At 48.3% G+C, this 15,028-nt stretch overlaps 1 protein-coding gene across 1 annotated transcript in view; it reads left to right on the forward strand.

Moving 5' to 3' along the window:
* Positions 1 to 10,360: 10,360 nt before the first annotated feature.
* The window catches only part of PLCB2 (phospholipase C beta 2), a 46,856-nt gene continuing 42,188 nt past the window's right edge, over positions 10,361 to 15,028 (forward strand). The window contains exons 1-2 of the mRNA XM_009490708.2: positions 10,361 to 10,444; positions 14,452 to 14,529. Coding sequence (XP_009488983.1) covers positions 10,361 to 10,444; positions 14,452 to 14,529 — 162 coding nt within the window. The remainder of the gene's footprint in view (positions 10,445 to 14,451; positions 14,530 to 15,028) is intronic.

Genomic DNA, 15,028 nt, shown 5'->3' on the forward strand with positions numbered 1-15,028 from the left:
GTAGCGAAGCACTGGATTGGATTGCCTGGGAGGTGGCTGAGCCTCCGCCGCTAACAGAGGCCTCCTGAAGCTCTCTGAACTAATGTCTGTCAGAGCTGATGAATGTCACAGCGGATCCTGCCTTGGGACAAGGGACGGGCTGGCTGGCTTCCCACAGTCCCGCTGCTCCTGTGCTTTCGGTTCAGCAAAGGCAGCTGCTCTGCCGTTCCTTCCTGCGCCCCGTCACTGGGAGGCAATCTGATGTGACGCCGCACGAGTGATCAGCTTACTCGGCGAGGTGTGTGGCGTGATTACTCCGCTTAGGTTAGCTTGTGTAACTCTAAAGTAGTAATTCACTGCCACGATGTTACGCACTCCCTTGTCTGAACTCTGGCCCTGGTTTTTGTTCGTGGTGTCTGCCTCCGGCACTGTGACTTCTACAGGCAGATTATAGACTTTGTAAAGAATTGTAACTTTTTTTTATTGGCTGTGTGTTGATTTTTAAACTTTATACTGCCTCCTTGGTCACACTGGTGAGCTGGGGAGGGGAGAGATGGATGAGGTCTTTCTACCTGCCTCCAGTGTTTAATGGAACAGGTATGTTTAAATCCATCTCTCTCTTGGCTGAAGTCCTTTGCCAAGGCTCCAAATACTTTGCCAGGCTTGAGCCTTCTGTCATAGAGAACGTCTCTGCTCTTGACAGGGCACAATCTCTCACGCTCTGCTGTCTGCTCTTCTAAAGGAAATACGCCTTATTTCACTGTTGTTCCAGTGTCCCGTTTGGAGCCTGCAGGGAATCAGATTCTGTTCCTCTCTGGCATCTTCCTCTTACACTTCACGATCTCTTGTGTCTTACGTGGGAAGGTGCTGTCTCTCTTGTTAATCCAGTAACAGCCGGGCAGAGGTTGGGGATGTTTTAATTCCTTCAGCTTCTGATTTAGCTGTGGTAAGTGAAGTTTGACAGCCCACTGTCTTGTGCTGACTTGGAAAGTGATCTGCAGCGGTTGTAGGGTGGATGGGGAAGATAGTAAGAGTGACGCTGATTTGAGATACAACAGCAAGGGGTCTGGTTTTGCTCAGGGTGGAGGCCTTGGGCGGAAAGCTGGTAGCTCAGGGTAGTGATGCATCAGCAGCTTCAACCTTGTATCAACTTGGTGAGGCCCATTTTGAGCCATTTTTTTATCCTGTGAACCATCTGCACAGTATAAAGAGCATGGCCTGCTCGTAGGAGAGCCTTGGATAGCGAATGTTTCCTCGGTGGGAAGACTCTTGAGAGTACAAAGTATGTCTGAAAAGGATTTATTGTTTTGGTTTTAATGCTTAGAAACTTCTGTAAATAGGTTCAGACTCCGGAGTGGGGAGAACCATGTGGCTAGCTTTATAGCAGGGATGTTCACAACATTTTGGAAGCTTTGCTTTTATTTGGTGTAATTTGAGGTTCGGTGTACTGTTGAGTAGAGACAGATCTCTGTCAGCTTTCTGGAGGCAGGGAGTTCTCCCAGATAACACAAATTGTCTTTGGCCTCTTGTTTCTATGCCACATTTCTGAAACTGAGAAATGGCTGACAAGGGTGGCTTGACAGTGCCCTGGGCATTCACTGCAGTAAGAAACCTTGCTGTTTGCTGGAATGTGGAGCCCTAGGCCCAGGGGTTCCCAGTGCTCTGAGCTGTAGGTTTCACACATCAGTTTGTGGAGAGGAAAGTTGCCCTTGTTTCACTAAGTGTAGGACTTCAAGAGGGTGAATGTTGGGGGTTTTTTTAAATTTAAAAAAAACCCAAAAACTGTTTGGGTGTGAACCTGTGCTGTCTGTGCTTGTGACTCTAAACACAGTCTCTGTGCAGGAATCTAGAGTCAAAAATCAGTGCTTCATGGTTCATTTTTGCAAGGAGGAAATGTGCATGTACACACACCCACACACACTTAACATCTGAATGCGGTTCTGAGGGCTGTATTTCAAAAGCAACCACCACTTGTCAAACCATAGGACAGCGATGATTAACAGCCACATAATCTGACTGTGCATCTTGGCCTCTGGTTTTCATGGGCTGAAGAAGCTGAACTCGTCCCCCTTTGTGTGGAGAATGAATGTGTACGAGTTGTGCTTCTCCCTGATGCACGCAGATATGCGTATATATGGTATTTGCTCATGTGTATGTGTGGGAGAGCACTGACATAGCTTCTCTGAAAATCCAACCTATAATGTTTGCAGAATGACAAGTCTTTATTCAGAGTTGCACAAACTTGTGATTGCCCCTGCAAGCACTGGAACAGGCTTTTCTTGGAAAGCCTTATCCACAATCTCGTGACGCAGCCCTGAAGCTAAAGTGATCCTGGTTTAGCCTGGGTTACTGCGGTTTCGAGCTGGGATAGTTCTGGGGTTTGTTTTTTCCCCAGGATGGAGAAGGGTGCTTTTTTGGTAGTTTGTGCACGATTGCTCCAGCCCTCTTTGGGGCCAGCTCTTAATGCAGCCAAGCTCTTGGTTAGACCAAACAGCTTGTCCATTCTTCAAAGTCAGCTTGACTTAGTCTAAGTTTGGGTTCTTGCTGAATTACACTAAGGCAACATGAAGTTTTAACTGCTTTAAAGATAGAAACAGATTCTTTTATATGCGGGGTTAACATAGGTTTTCACCCTAGTTAAGTAATGTAGCGTTGAATGTGATGATGCCCCCTGATCTCACAGTAGTTTTTCCCTGCAGAAAAAAAAAAAATCAGAAGCAGCTGATACTTTTTTCTTTCTCCATTTCTGCGTGCTTGGCTTTGGTAGCTGAATATGGAAAATGTGCTGGACTCGTGTTGATAACCCTGTGCAAGGGAGGGTTATTTAACAGAATTAAAATAGCAGCCTGAAACCTCTCCCAGTTCTGGAGCTGATTCTTACTTGTTAGAGCTTACTGCTTTCACACTTCTGCCATCCTGGTTCAGGCTGCGACTGGAAATGGAGCTGTAAAGTCCTAGGAGAGAGGCTGTTCTGATGCTTCCAGGAGCAGAAAGCATGGACAATGTCAGCAGAAAATTCAGTCCTGCGATGTTGTACACCTGTGAAAAGGGGAAAGATTTGCTGGCTATGAGCTTAAGTGGGATTCCTTAATTTATCTTCAGATAAATCTTGTATTGTAAGCCACTGGCCATTCTGCTCAGGAAAATATTTCTTCCAGATCCAGTAGTTGGATAATCATCCGCTCTTCTGGATGTATGCATTCCCAGCAGAGGTGGTTTTGGTTATGTGACAGTGTTATTCCTCAATTTTCTGTGGACCATGGTGCATGCATCATTGTCAGCTGAAAAATACTATGGAGGCTGTGAAAGCCTGGGGACCAACTGCAGCTTGTTTAGCGGGATCTTGATGACCACAAACGGTGAACTGCAGAATGGAATCAAACCTGACATCTAACCCAGTCGTGTATGCCATGAGGGCTGACAAGGTGGCACGCGTCAGCGCTGGTGTTTCTATCTGGGAAGCTGCGCTGCTTTTTGTGAACGTGCCTCCTTAGACCGAAGCTGCCTCCGATACATCTTGAGCCTTCGCTGCTCCCCCCGGTACACCCAGCCTGGTGTTTGTCGGTGTCGCTCACGAACACGCTGCTGCCTTGGGCCATTCGTACACCCTGGATGCCACAGAATGACCTAGTAAGAGACCTTCCTTACGCTGTGGCAGTGATTCTCATTCTGTTTGCTGCTTTTTCCTGTTCCTGTGTTTATCTGACTGTTTCAAAGAAGGTGTGGCAGGAGTTGCACACAGTGTTAAATGTTTCCTAGAGAGCTCTTTTCTGAGAAATCTGTAGTCATTTTGTGTGTTTGTCTGTTGTTTGTTCCCTGTTTGATAATCTGATGAAAAAAAAAATCATTTTCAAGATCTAATTTTGACCTCTAGAAAGACAGGAGATGATTTAAAATATACTGCACTGATTGCACTCATCAGGGCTAGCAAAGCTATGTAAAAAGTACAAACAACAGTAAACAAGGTAAAAAGAAGGGCATCTCTCTGAGAGGGAGACGAGGCTCCTGGAGAGCAGCGATGGCCACGCCATGTGTGCGTACTCATGTGCGTTACCAGCCCTGGGCTGTCAGTGCTCTGCCTGCGTACGCAGCGGAATTGCAGGCAGCAGGGATGTGTAAAGAGAGCAAAAGTGAACAAAACCGGGTTTCATCATCTCTTCAGGATCTGATGGAAAACCCTCGTCCCATCCGCAGGTGATCATCAAAGGACAGGGCCTGGATGAGGTCTTGCCCCTTTAGCTTCTGACACCTTTAGCTTCATTTCAGAGTTGCTGGGGCTGTCAGCTGGTGTAAATCAGCTTCACTTGATGGTTCCCTGGGCTGTGGAGTCATTGTGCCTTTTGAGATTTTTTTTTTTTTCCCCCAGCAGCTTCAATGGCCTAGGTGGAGGTTAGTGAGCAACTTGTGGGGGCTGAAAGTGGTCCTTAGCCTGAAAAGCTTGTGAATCTCTGATTTTGCACTCTTCACTTAAAACAGTGGAGGCTCTAGACCTACCCGCAACCCTGCCTGCCTTTTCCTTTGCAGCCTCTGATGGAAAACGCATTCTTTCCTGCAGGACTGAACTTGAATATGTCACTGCTTCACAAGTGCATTTCACCTCAAGGAGGTGAAGTTTGGCGTATAGTGTGCAAAGGCCTTTGCAGTGAGGAGGGGAACAGTGGAAGGTTGAGGCTGGATATTACTGAAGCAGATTTTTGGTCTAGCAGGTGGAGAACTGAGGTTTATGGAAGGGCCAGGGAAGGTCACAGCTGAAACCTATTCAGGTCCATCAGCTGAGCAGGCAGAGGGGTTCTTGGGTAGCAGCCTGAGGCTGCTTTAACTTGGAATCAGCTGGTAGGGGCAGTGAAAAGAAGGTAAGAAGATTTATAGTCTCTCTTTTTTTTTTTTTTAATTGTTCTTTCATCTCTGACTCCGAATAGTGCTGCACCAGGGTGTAGACTGGAATGGGAGCCTCTGTCTCTTGAATGGGATTCACTGGGATGCTTTGCCTCTCAAAGTCAGTGCATTGGGGCTTACGGATATGGACGCAGGTGTCTAAATCCATGTAGAAAACATGGCGTGTTTGTGCTGACAAAAAGCCAGCCGTGGGCTGAAGGCCACATCACCTGCCTCAGCTTGATGCTGGAACCAAGCTGATACCCTTGGCTTCTCAGCCAAAGAGCTCTCATCTTCCTGGATGCGCACGTGTGGACGTGCCTACTCTCAGGGAGGCACGGATTCCATCCTGCCCTGAAGACTGGACTAATCTGCTGCCTTACCCTGGAAATGCGGTATTAAGAGGCTGCCTCAGACTTCTCTGAAGGGAAGGAGTCAAAGCATGCTCAGGACCTGAGTCTGCGCCCAGGCTCTTGGTTGGGCTCTTGTCTGGCTGGGACAAGAAGCGTGCCTCTTCCCAGTGGCTCTTGCTTTTTCCTACACCCTGAATGCTTTGAGCAGAAGCTGTTGCATATCGGAGAGCTCACTCTTCATTCTTTATTTCACAATGAAGACTGATGCTTAAGGAATAATAATTTGTCTCAACTGAGAATGAGCATGTTGACCTTAACAAAAAAAAAAAAAGTAATTCTCCTATTCCTAAAGCTGTTAGGTTTGTGTCTGGCCCCAGGTACTATGTCCCCAGCATGTCAGTTTAAGAAGTTGCCTTGATCTTCAAAGCCCCCTGAGCTGCAGCTGCAATAATGTCTTGTTTTCTGTGACCTGCCCGAGGGGACTGTGTTCTCCTGGACTTGACTCGCGTTACTGCGGCAGCTGGGTTTGCTGCTTTGGACCTTCCGTAGGAGATTGCACTTGTAAAATGTGTTTTGGGATCTGACCTCTTCACAAGTGGGAAAAATCATGCTGAACCAAGGGAAGTAGAGCGAGTAAAGTCCAGGTTGTAGAACTAATAGACTGACTGTGAAAAGCAGAAGCAATGAGGATGTGAGTATGGCAGAAGTCTTACAGCAATACTAAGGTCTCAACCAGGATTGGGAATCTGGTGTGGCAGGCAGCAAATACATCCACAGAAAGAGGCGGCTTGCAATTGAAATAAGTTGGGCTGGTAGAGTAGGAAGAAAAAGTTGACGTCAGGAGCAATATGGGGTTTCCTTTCACGGTATGCTGATTTCCAGGTCAGTATTTTATACTGTAGGTATAAATGAAGTGGGGCAATTAGATGGATTCACCTCCAGATTTGGTAGAACTTGCTTTCCTGTTCTTGCTGTTCCGTTACTGCAAGGTAACATGCGACGGGCACGTTCTGTCTGGTGTGCTGCTGCTCTTCATCCTCCTTCCTCTTCTGTTAGTGTCCCGTCTTGGAAAGTTTCATTCTTTTGGTAGCAATTAGGAATTGCATGGTTCAGTCATCCCAGCACAGTGATTATTTTTATACTGCAGTAATGTATAGGATGTTTAAATATAGTGTGTGAACCTGCTTGCATCACTCAGCTGTGCAGTTTGGAAATATGCGGAAAGCCATCAGAGTGCTGTAAGCATAACGCACTGCTGCTGCGTATTCCTGCCCAGTGAACACATAATTATGGACCTAACAATGTCTTGGTGGTTGGTCAGATTGGGGGTTTTTGGTTGGTTGGTTTTTTTACACAAGACCTCACTGCTTTTATGGTATCGTGGCATCTGTGGCCGCTTGTCTTTCTGTGCTGTAGTCCACTGCCCTCTGACTCTTGCAGATCGAATTGAAGAGTCATGCTGTCAGCTGAGAGCTGTCATGAATCCTTGGCCTTTGTGGTTTGGGCTCAAAGTAGGACACAAAATACGCCCCGGCACACACGCTCAGCAGTTCTCCTCTCCAGGGGTGGTGAGAAAATATTGGCCTTTGTGGTCCTAATGGTGTCATTAATCCTTTCAGGATTCCCAGGGCTCAGAGGGCAGAATAGAAAAAGGAGCAGCAGGATGAACTCAGTTTTGTGTAGCTGTGAGTTTATTACTGGTGTTTTGAAGGCAGTGCTAACGGCTGTGCGTGCAGTATCACAGCTGTTCACTAGAGGACAGCATTACACATGGCAAAGTATAATTATAATGGAACAATGCTGCAAGAGATTTCTTACAGATTTTGTGTGTGCTAGGAATAGGTTGGGGTTGAGGTTACAAAATAATTTGCTAAACTTGGGAGCCATCCAGTCAAGGTGGTTTAATAGACAGCGTGGCTTAAATCACTGTCTGCAGACCCTATCTTGTAACATCTCTGAAGGGTAATGCTGACTACCTTGCTTCTGCGTGCACTTTGTGGGAGGTAGAGCCTGCTGAGTAGGTAGGCCAGGGTGATAAGGAAGAGTCTCCAGAAGAGGGGAGAAAAAAAAAAAGGAAATTTTTGCATATTAAACCTCTTATAGTGGGTGGTGGGATGTGCAGTGGTGAAGGTAAGGGTTGAAAGCAAAGGAGGCACAGGGCCCTGAACAGAGGGGGTATAGGCTGAGTATACGCTGGGTGATGTGCCTTGCAGGAGAAAGAAAATAAAGGGCAGTTGGAATAAATACTGCTCAAAGTGCTGCTGCTTCTGCCTGCTCCGATATCGGAGCTTTCAGCAGAGGGCAGGACTTGCTTTATTCTATCGCTGTTCCATCAGCCATCTCTTCATGCAAGGGACAGAAGCTCCCGCATAGAGCAAGGGGTGTGAAATGAAAGATAAGGAGGCTGGGTTATGCAAAAGGAAGTGAGCTTCAGCTTTTGTGACCATCTTATGCAAGCGGGGATCTCGGCAGTTGATGTTGTGCAGCGCCATGCGGCCTCACAGTACAGCCGCTCTTTGTGTTGTGGGGTTTTTTTAAAATTTATTGTTTTATCCCTTAGGGAAGGCTGACCTTGAGTGACAGGCAAGTAAAGCAGTGGCAGGATTCTTGCTTACTTTAGGTTTGTTGATGAGACCTGTTGAATATCCAGGTCTGAGAGAACGCAGGGCAGAAGCAGCCTTTCCGAGAGGCCCTGGTTCTGGCAGGAAGCAGACATGGTTCACAAAGCTGTGATAACTCTGGTAAATACCAGCTGGACCGCTGGAACCAGTAGCCGTGACTGCCTGTTACCTGCAGCCCCTCTGCTCTTGGCAGTACCGGGTGGCAAAGCTCATCCCACCTTTCACTTCTTCGCAGCCGTGACCTCCAAGGCCTTCCTTTAGTGCTTTCTGTGTTGCAGAGGACGGGGGCACTGCAGTGATGCTCTTTATTCTTTTCACAGCTGCTCCCAAAGTTAAGCAGCCCTGAAACTGCTCTAGCCTTGCAGAAGGGATCAGGTGAGGGTAGAGAAAACTTTCACTCCTCACTGCAGCCTCCTGTGCTCCCGTGGCCTTTCTCTGTACATACCCAGACCTCAGGGCCTGTTCCTAAGCTGCTTACAAGAAGAGCGCAGAGAACAAAGCCTGCCTAGCTGTGCCTGGCATTTCACTGGCATTTATGCCAAGTCCCAGGCTGTTGCTGACATCCCTGAGCGCTTCCAGCTCAGCCTTTGAGGTCTGGGCAGACACTGTTGCCTGCTGCTTTGCTGCTTGGGAGTAACAGCGTTGTCTGGGGGGGGGGGGGGGGTCCTGCCTTGGCTGGGCTGGAGTACCCCAGTGCTGTCAGCTGGCTGCCTGAGCAGCACGTGTAACTTTGACACGCATGCAAAGGACGCTTAATACTGCGAGTGTGGCTTGGTTATGAGACTGGATGTGATGGATTCCCATGTCCTTAGTCTCAGCCCTGACACTGAGCAACCACAGCTATGGGTAAGCCACCTCAGTTTGCTGCCTTAATAAAATAGAGCTAAGAGCCTTAGCCTGGATAGCCAGTTCTTGGAAAGTATGGTGCCTTGCAAAATGTTAGTAAATGCAGAAAACTTGATGGTAGCTGGAAGTACAGAAGCGCTCTTATTCCCGGTTTGTCAGGCAGATAAACCATTGAAAGAAATGTACAAAGGATGTTAGGTTTGTCCAGGGTTCCCTGTGTCAGCAGACATCTCTCTGATAATTGCTGCCATCTTTGTTTTTTTACAGCTAGAGCACTTGCTACAGGTCCACTTAATCTCTCCTGCCTCATGCCACTAACATTTGAGAAATCCCTTAGGATTCCTTCAGTCGGCCTTCCCCTGGCTGTCCAATCGGCTTTAAAGCACTGGCCTTACCAAACTGGGTAAGTCAGGGGTGGGAAGGAAGCAACACAACCATGCAGCTGGCTCCCTTTCACAGTGGGAGTTTCTTTGTCTGCCCTTCTCAGAGAATCTGCACTACTTCTGACAGTGTCTTGTCCCTCCTGAGCAATGGCAAGTGCCACACCTTGACTTTCATGGGAGACAACAAGGATGAAATCCCACTGTGTGGCTGGGAATCCTGTTATAGCAAGTGTTATAGGAAGTGTAGCACAGTTATCTCTGCTTCTAATTAGTTGTGGGGCTCTGCTTTTTTGACTAAAATTAACCTTGCCCATGTCCATCCTTTTCACAAGCTACTCTCCTTCTGGTTAGCCAGTGCACATCTGCCACCATCAGCTCCTTTTCTCTGCTGCTGTCCACACATAATTCCTTCGATCCAAGGTCAGGAGCGGGGGCCTGGTTTTGCCCTGATTGCCATTAACCTTCTGTTCTGCTTTCTGTCACTTCCCTGCAGCTTTATCTATAATCCCCACCTTAGGCATCTCTCCCGTTCTGTGTTCCCACAGCATCTGCAGTAGACCCAAGTGAATCTGGAGAATATTGCAATTCCTAGGGACTCTTGTGAATGTTTTATTTCATCTGTCTGTGGAATTTCCATCCGCTCTGCTGGTCTGTCTTGCTTTTCAGGTTGACATTCAGAAGAACGCATAAGAGAAAGGAAAAAAGTTAAAAGACTGGACAGTGCAGCAAGTAGCCCCAGAAATGGAGTCTGTACAGAGCACAGAGTAGGTTTATTTTGCATGATATTTGGCCCATCGCATGAAGGGGGCAGTCTGCTTGTAGCCAGAGCCTGAGCTGTTCTGTAACCACATCTGCTGAAATAGTTTGAGTGTCGGCTGGCAATGCCTGCACTTCGTCAAAGAGAAATTTAAGGAAGTTCAGTTGCGGAAGCGCTACAAAGTGTGTGCTTCACAAGTACAACTCCGAGGAGTAGGTCCCTCCTGGAGAGGCGGCGTGCGTGCATGACTGCCCATGCGGGCATCTCAACCCATCGCAAGCTTTCCTCTAGGTGACCTTGGGCTGAGCTCCGCGCGTGTGCTTGGAGAGCTGTTGATTTACAATGCAGATTCATCGGTCCTCGCCGGCCTGCCCCTCCTAAAGTTGGCTGGGATATAAGAGGCTGTTTGCTTTCTGATGCCAACAGCGGCAATGGCAGAGCGCCCTGCCATGTGAGAGGCAGAGATAGAGGAGAGGGGGCCAAGGAGGAGCAAACCCTGCGGCTGCTGTTGCTTCTGGTAGCTGAGGAGCACATCTGCGGGACAGAATGTCGATGCTTACCCCTGTCCTGCAGCCCCCGGAGGTGAAGGAGTATCTGTCCAAGGGTGAGCGCTTCATCAAATGGGATGATGTGAGTACCGGGGTTTTTGCTTCGCTAGATTGTACGCGTGGTGACAGGGCAGATACCGCGTTCGGGTTGGGGTTTGTGGGGAGCCTGGGAGCATGTATGCGGTAGGGGGATGGGACGCTGTGTGTCGTACCCGAGAGCGGTGATGTCTGCGTAGGGAGAGCGAACTGAGAAGAACAGGAGAGCTGAGGGCTAAAAACAAAGGGCGTATGTGTGAGGGGTTGGTGATGTGGCTTCTGCACCTCTTGTTATTGTGGAGGATGGAGGTAAATGGAGAGTGCCGCTGGGTTGGTGTGTGCAGCTTTGCCGGTGTAGGACCCCGGGGTGCTCAGGAAGGCAGTCCCTGCTGGGAGCCTCCCTGGGGCGAGAGGCACATGCTGCATTCGGACACGTGCGGAGGAGCGTGAGGGGTAGGATTTATTCCAGAGCTGAGTGGGCTCTCCGTGCTTTGCAGATAGAGAGGGAAATCAAGCTCCAAGTTGCTTCCTCTTATGGCGCTGTTGCTGGAGTGGATCAGTGGGTGAGCCATGTCCTCCCACGCCTGCCCGGCTTGCGGGTCCCTGAACTACCAAGTGTGCAGCGGCCGAGCAGCAGGGAAGGGGCCTCTGCTTTAACAGAGCCAGAGCCTCGGAGGGTGCTGCAAAAAGCTGCTGCTCTCTCCAACTCGGTGTCCTCTTGCATCGTCAAAACGCCAGGTTTGCAGTCTCTGCCTTTCGTTGTGAGGGGAAGAAAGTGTGGAACACAGAAGAGAAGTTGATTGGAATGTAATAGTCCCTCTCGTCACTTTCTGAGAAGTCAAAAGAGTATTTCCCCTAATAGCCTCATACCTGAGCAAGGGGACAGCAGCTGCCTATCCATTTCGTCTGCAGTATGAATTGTCTGCTATTGAGCGTGAATGTTGATAAAACAGGGGGCAGGCCAGGTTATGATTATTCACCAAGATCTGGAGGAAAGCATTTGATGTGGTATTGCAAATGAGATGCATTAGAAAGAGCCTCCAGCAGCAATGCAGGAGGGATTAGTGCTTCCTTTTGTGGGCATAAAGCTGGCATAGAGTTTTAAGTCCCAAGGCAGCGTGTGCGGGGGAGGCAGACCACTTGTGTGCAGCTTAAGCAGGGGTGGTCCAGCGGCACTGGGAAATGAGAAAGCGATGTAACATACAGCTGACAGAAAGGATGGGTGCTGAGGAATACAGGCTGGAACATCGCTGGGCAGTTATTCCGCTAGCTGTACAAAACCAGGAGGATGACACCAGGGTAGGGCGGAAAGTGCAGCCTTCCCTTTCTTTCCAGTGGGGCTGCTACCCGCAGAATCCTCTTGTGGCTTCTTTGAATTTGAACAGGGATTTGGTTTCTGAAAATAACAGTAGCCAAACTTGTCTAAAATTGCTGCTGACTTTCTGTGCTCAGTCCTCGGGGACCACTTTCCCAAAAACCTGAAGCTGTTAAGTACTTCACTGGGAATTCCTGGGATGGTTAGGCTCCCGTGAAACCCCAGGTGAGTCAAGTTGGGCTTCCAAGAGCTGCCAAGTGTTTATTTGCTGCTGCAACCATAGGAGTTAGGGAGCTTGAGTCCTGTGTGGATTTTTCCCTAAGTTTTACAGCTTTGTGAACATTCCTAAAAGGTTGCCTCTAACTACCGAGTAGTTTACAGACTTGACCTCCAACAACAGTGAAAGCCCTCTCCACAAGTGGGCTGTTCTGGTCACGTTGCTCCATCTCATTGTGCTTTCCCACTCCACAGTTAGAGGAGGCTGCAAAGGATGATGGCAAGAGCTCCAGCCTGTGGGATTGCTAGTGGAGGGTTGGCATAAAAGCAGCTCTTCAGAGGTCATGGGCCTATGGGGTTTTTTTGTCTCACTCTTTGAATTGACCTGGCCACGCTGTTGGTAACGGCGTTGAACTCCTTCCACAATGTTTGAGGCAAAGGAATGAAGGTAATCGGATTGGCTCCTTACATCACTGTACAGTTTGGGGCTGGACTGGAGCATTCACTGTACCCAAGTTTCTTGAGTAAAGCAAACCCACACTTTTTCTATAGTGCCTACACCTTGTCCAGCATTTGTAATGTATTCTCTAGAGGAGAGTGCAGCAGGATCTCTGACAGGCAGGACTGTGCTGACCTGTCCCACTGAGTTAGTTACGACATCTTGGGGTAAGGAGCAGCTCTCTGCTGTGCTTTGTTTAGCATCCGGCAAGCCGGGGCTGCCAGCCAAGCTAAGGAGGTTAAGACCTACTACATGGGTGATAGTTTATTTCAAGACCTGGCTTGGGAACCCTTTCAAAACCTCAGGTAGGGCACAGTGCAGTAGCTGACCTCTTAAACTGAGCAGGCACCTATGGATTTGACTCTTAGCCCTCTAAGTACAAGCAAAAATGTTTTCTGTCCTTGAAAGATTATGTATTACAGGATTTTACCAGACAACACTTGCTTTCTGCTCTAGAGTTGAACTCCACAGTGTGAGCAGCAGGCAGTTTGGCTGCCAGACCATCTTCCGTGGAATTCACCATCTCCTTTGTTGCAAGGAGCCACCCCTTAGGAAGTCTGCCTGCGCCCCATGGCCGTCCACGTCCCTGCTCAGGAGGCCAGCCCGTCAGCGGTCCTTATTGCAGCCTCAGCTAGCTTTCAGGAATGCTGCTTCGTAGGAGATAAAGTTAATCTAGAAACATGGCACAATACTCAGTACTACAGTGCCTGTTCTGCTCTCCGTGGCTTGTGGCCACATGTTCAGCGCAGCAACCAAGAGCTCTGGGGACACAGGCATGATGCTGTGCAGATCAGCATTGCCCCTAGTACAGTGTGAGAAAGGCAGTAGTGAATAAAAGGAGAACATGGGATGCACTGTGGCACGGGCAATTTACTGTAATGAAGAATACTGAATCTGGAAACGGAGGTCCCTGGAAATACAGGTACGCTCTGGAGTGAAGTATGAGTTCAGTAACAGACCCCAAGGCCAAGTGACAAATACAACTTCCAATTTCCATTACTGGTTTCATCTCAGTAGCTGAGTATTTCAGCTTCCTGAATTGAATGTGAAGCCTTCCTAGAAATGGCTGATAGGCCTCATGATCCTATCTTCTGTGACAGCAGAGGTCAAATGCAGTCAGGAGTCATCTAGACTGAATGAGCAAATGGGCTGGGGCCCAGGCAGAGGCACCAAGCATTCTTTATCTCTGTCTCCAAAGAGCTCACGCTAATTCAACTCTTAGCACAGGCTTGCATGCGAGATGGGAATGGATGTTGCCTTGAAAACGTCTGTGAAGTGGCCCTTAACTGAAAATGCAAAAGCAGTGTAATTATTCAGAGGCAAAGTACACAGGCTGCTGTGAGGCTGTGTCTCCTTTGCAGTGTATGCTTTGGTTGTGCTCTGGAGGGCCCCCCTGTGATGTGGGGTTCAGGATCAGCTCTGAATAATTTCATCTAATTTTGTGCCTGTAGCATGGGTGTTTAAATAGCTGCTTCTCTTTAAGGTCGGGGTAGAGCTAGTCCATGGAGCTTAAGAATCACCACCTAAAGCAGACTCATCTGCTGTACTAGGTGGACCCCTCCTTGAACTCTTCCTGACTAGGCCCTGTTCTCTGTAAAGAGAGCCCACGTAACTGCCATGAGCACTCGATGGTAGATGCCACGGATGAATGCTGTCCCTACTTGGCCTAGGCTCCTTCTGGAGCTCGTAGAATGAAGTAGGTGCCTTGGAGGGAGGGCGGTTCAAATGAAACAATTAACTGCGTCTACAGGTACTTTCTTCTCCTAATTCGTTGTACTGAAAGCTCCAAGAGAGTTGTTCTAGCTAAGTGCATAGTGTTAGGTGTGACCCAGGCTTCAGCAGAGATCAGCTCCCATAGCCTCGCCCTGTTACTCTGGAGATGTACTAAAATCAGCTGGTTCACTTCCATAAATCACAAGGATGATTCACCCGACTGGCTCTATATTTGAACTGGGAACCTTACATCCCATGATGGGTTCTCCAGGTCACGTAAGGTGCTAACCACCTTCTGGTTTTTTGTCAGGAAACGGCAAGTGCTTCTCCTGTGATTCTTCGGGTAGACCCAAAGGGCTTTTACTTATACTGGACCTATCAGAATAAGGTAAGTGCTAAGACTTCACAGCTTGGTCTCCAAATAGCCAGTTCAAGTTTGTGTGAGATTAAAACACCATAGGTGCTTGAGGTCTGCACTCAGGAGCAAACTACCACACTCATTCCGCTTAGCAGGAAACCCCCAAGAAAGGGCCTGGGACTCTCATGCTTATTCAATGGCAGATTTGTCTTCAGAGTTCTGGCAAAGAGCAGGAAATTAAGCTGTGAAGATGCCAGAGATATGAGCGTGGCCTTTTTGTGCTTGTCACGCTGGCATCTTATACCTGCTAAGTTCATTAGATGTGCTTCAAAGGACTTCACGGAGAGCAGCAATACTGATATCCCTGTTACCCAGCATGCTAAAGGAGTCTCCCAGCCAGTGCAATGGTGCAGTTGGGAAGAAAATGGCTGGATGTATGCAATTAAATGTATGCAGCTTCAGCTAACGTGTACCTTATGTGTAGCCTGTGTTGTAATTAACTGACTTGTTGGTGTGTTAGAGATTTAAA

The sequence above is a fragment of the Pelecanus crispus genome, chromosome 6 (assembly GCF_030463565.1).
Source record: "Pelecanus crispus isolate bPelCri1 chromosome 6, bPelCri1.pri, whole genome shotgun sequence".
Lineage (NCBI taxonomy): Eukaryota > Metazoa > Chordata > Aves > Pelecaniformes > Pelecanidae > Pelecanus > Pelecanus crispus.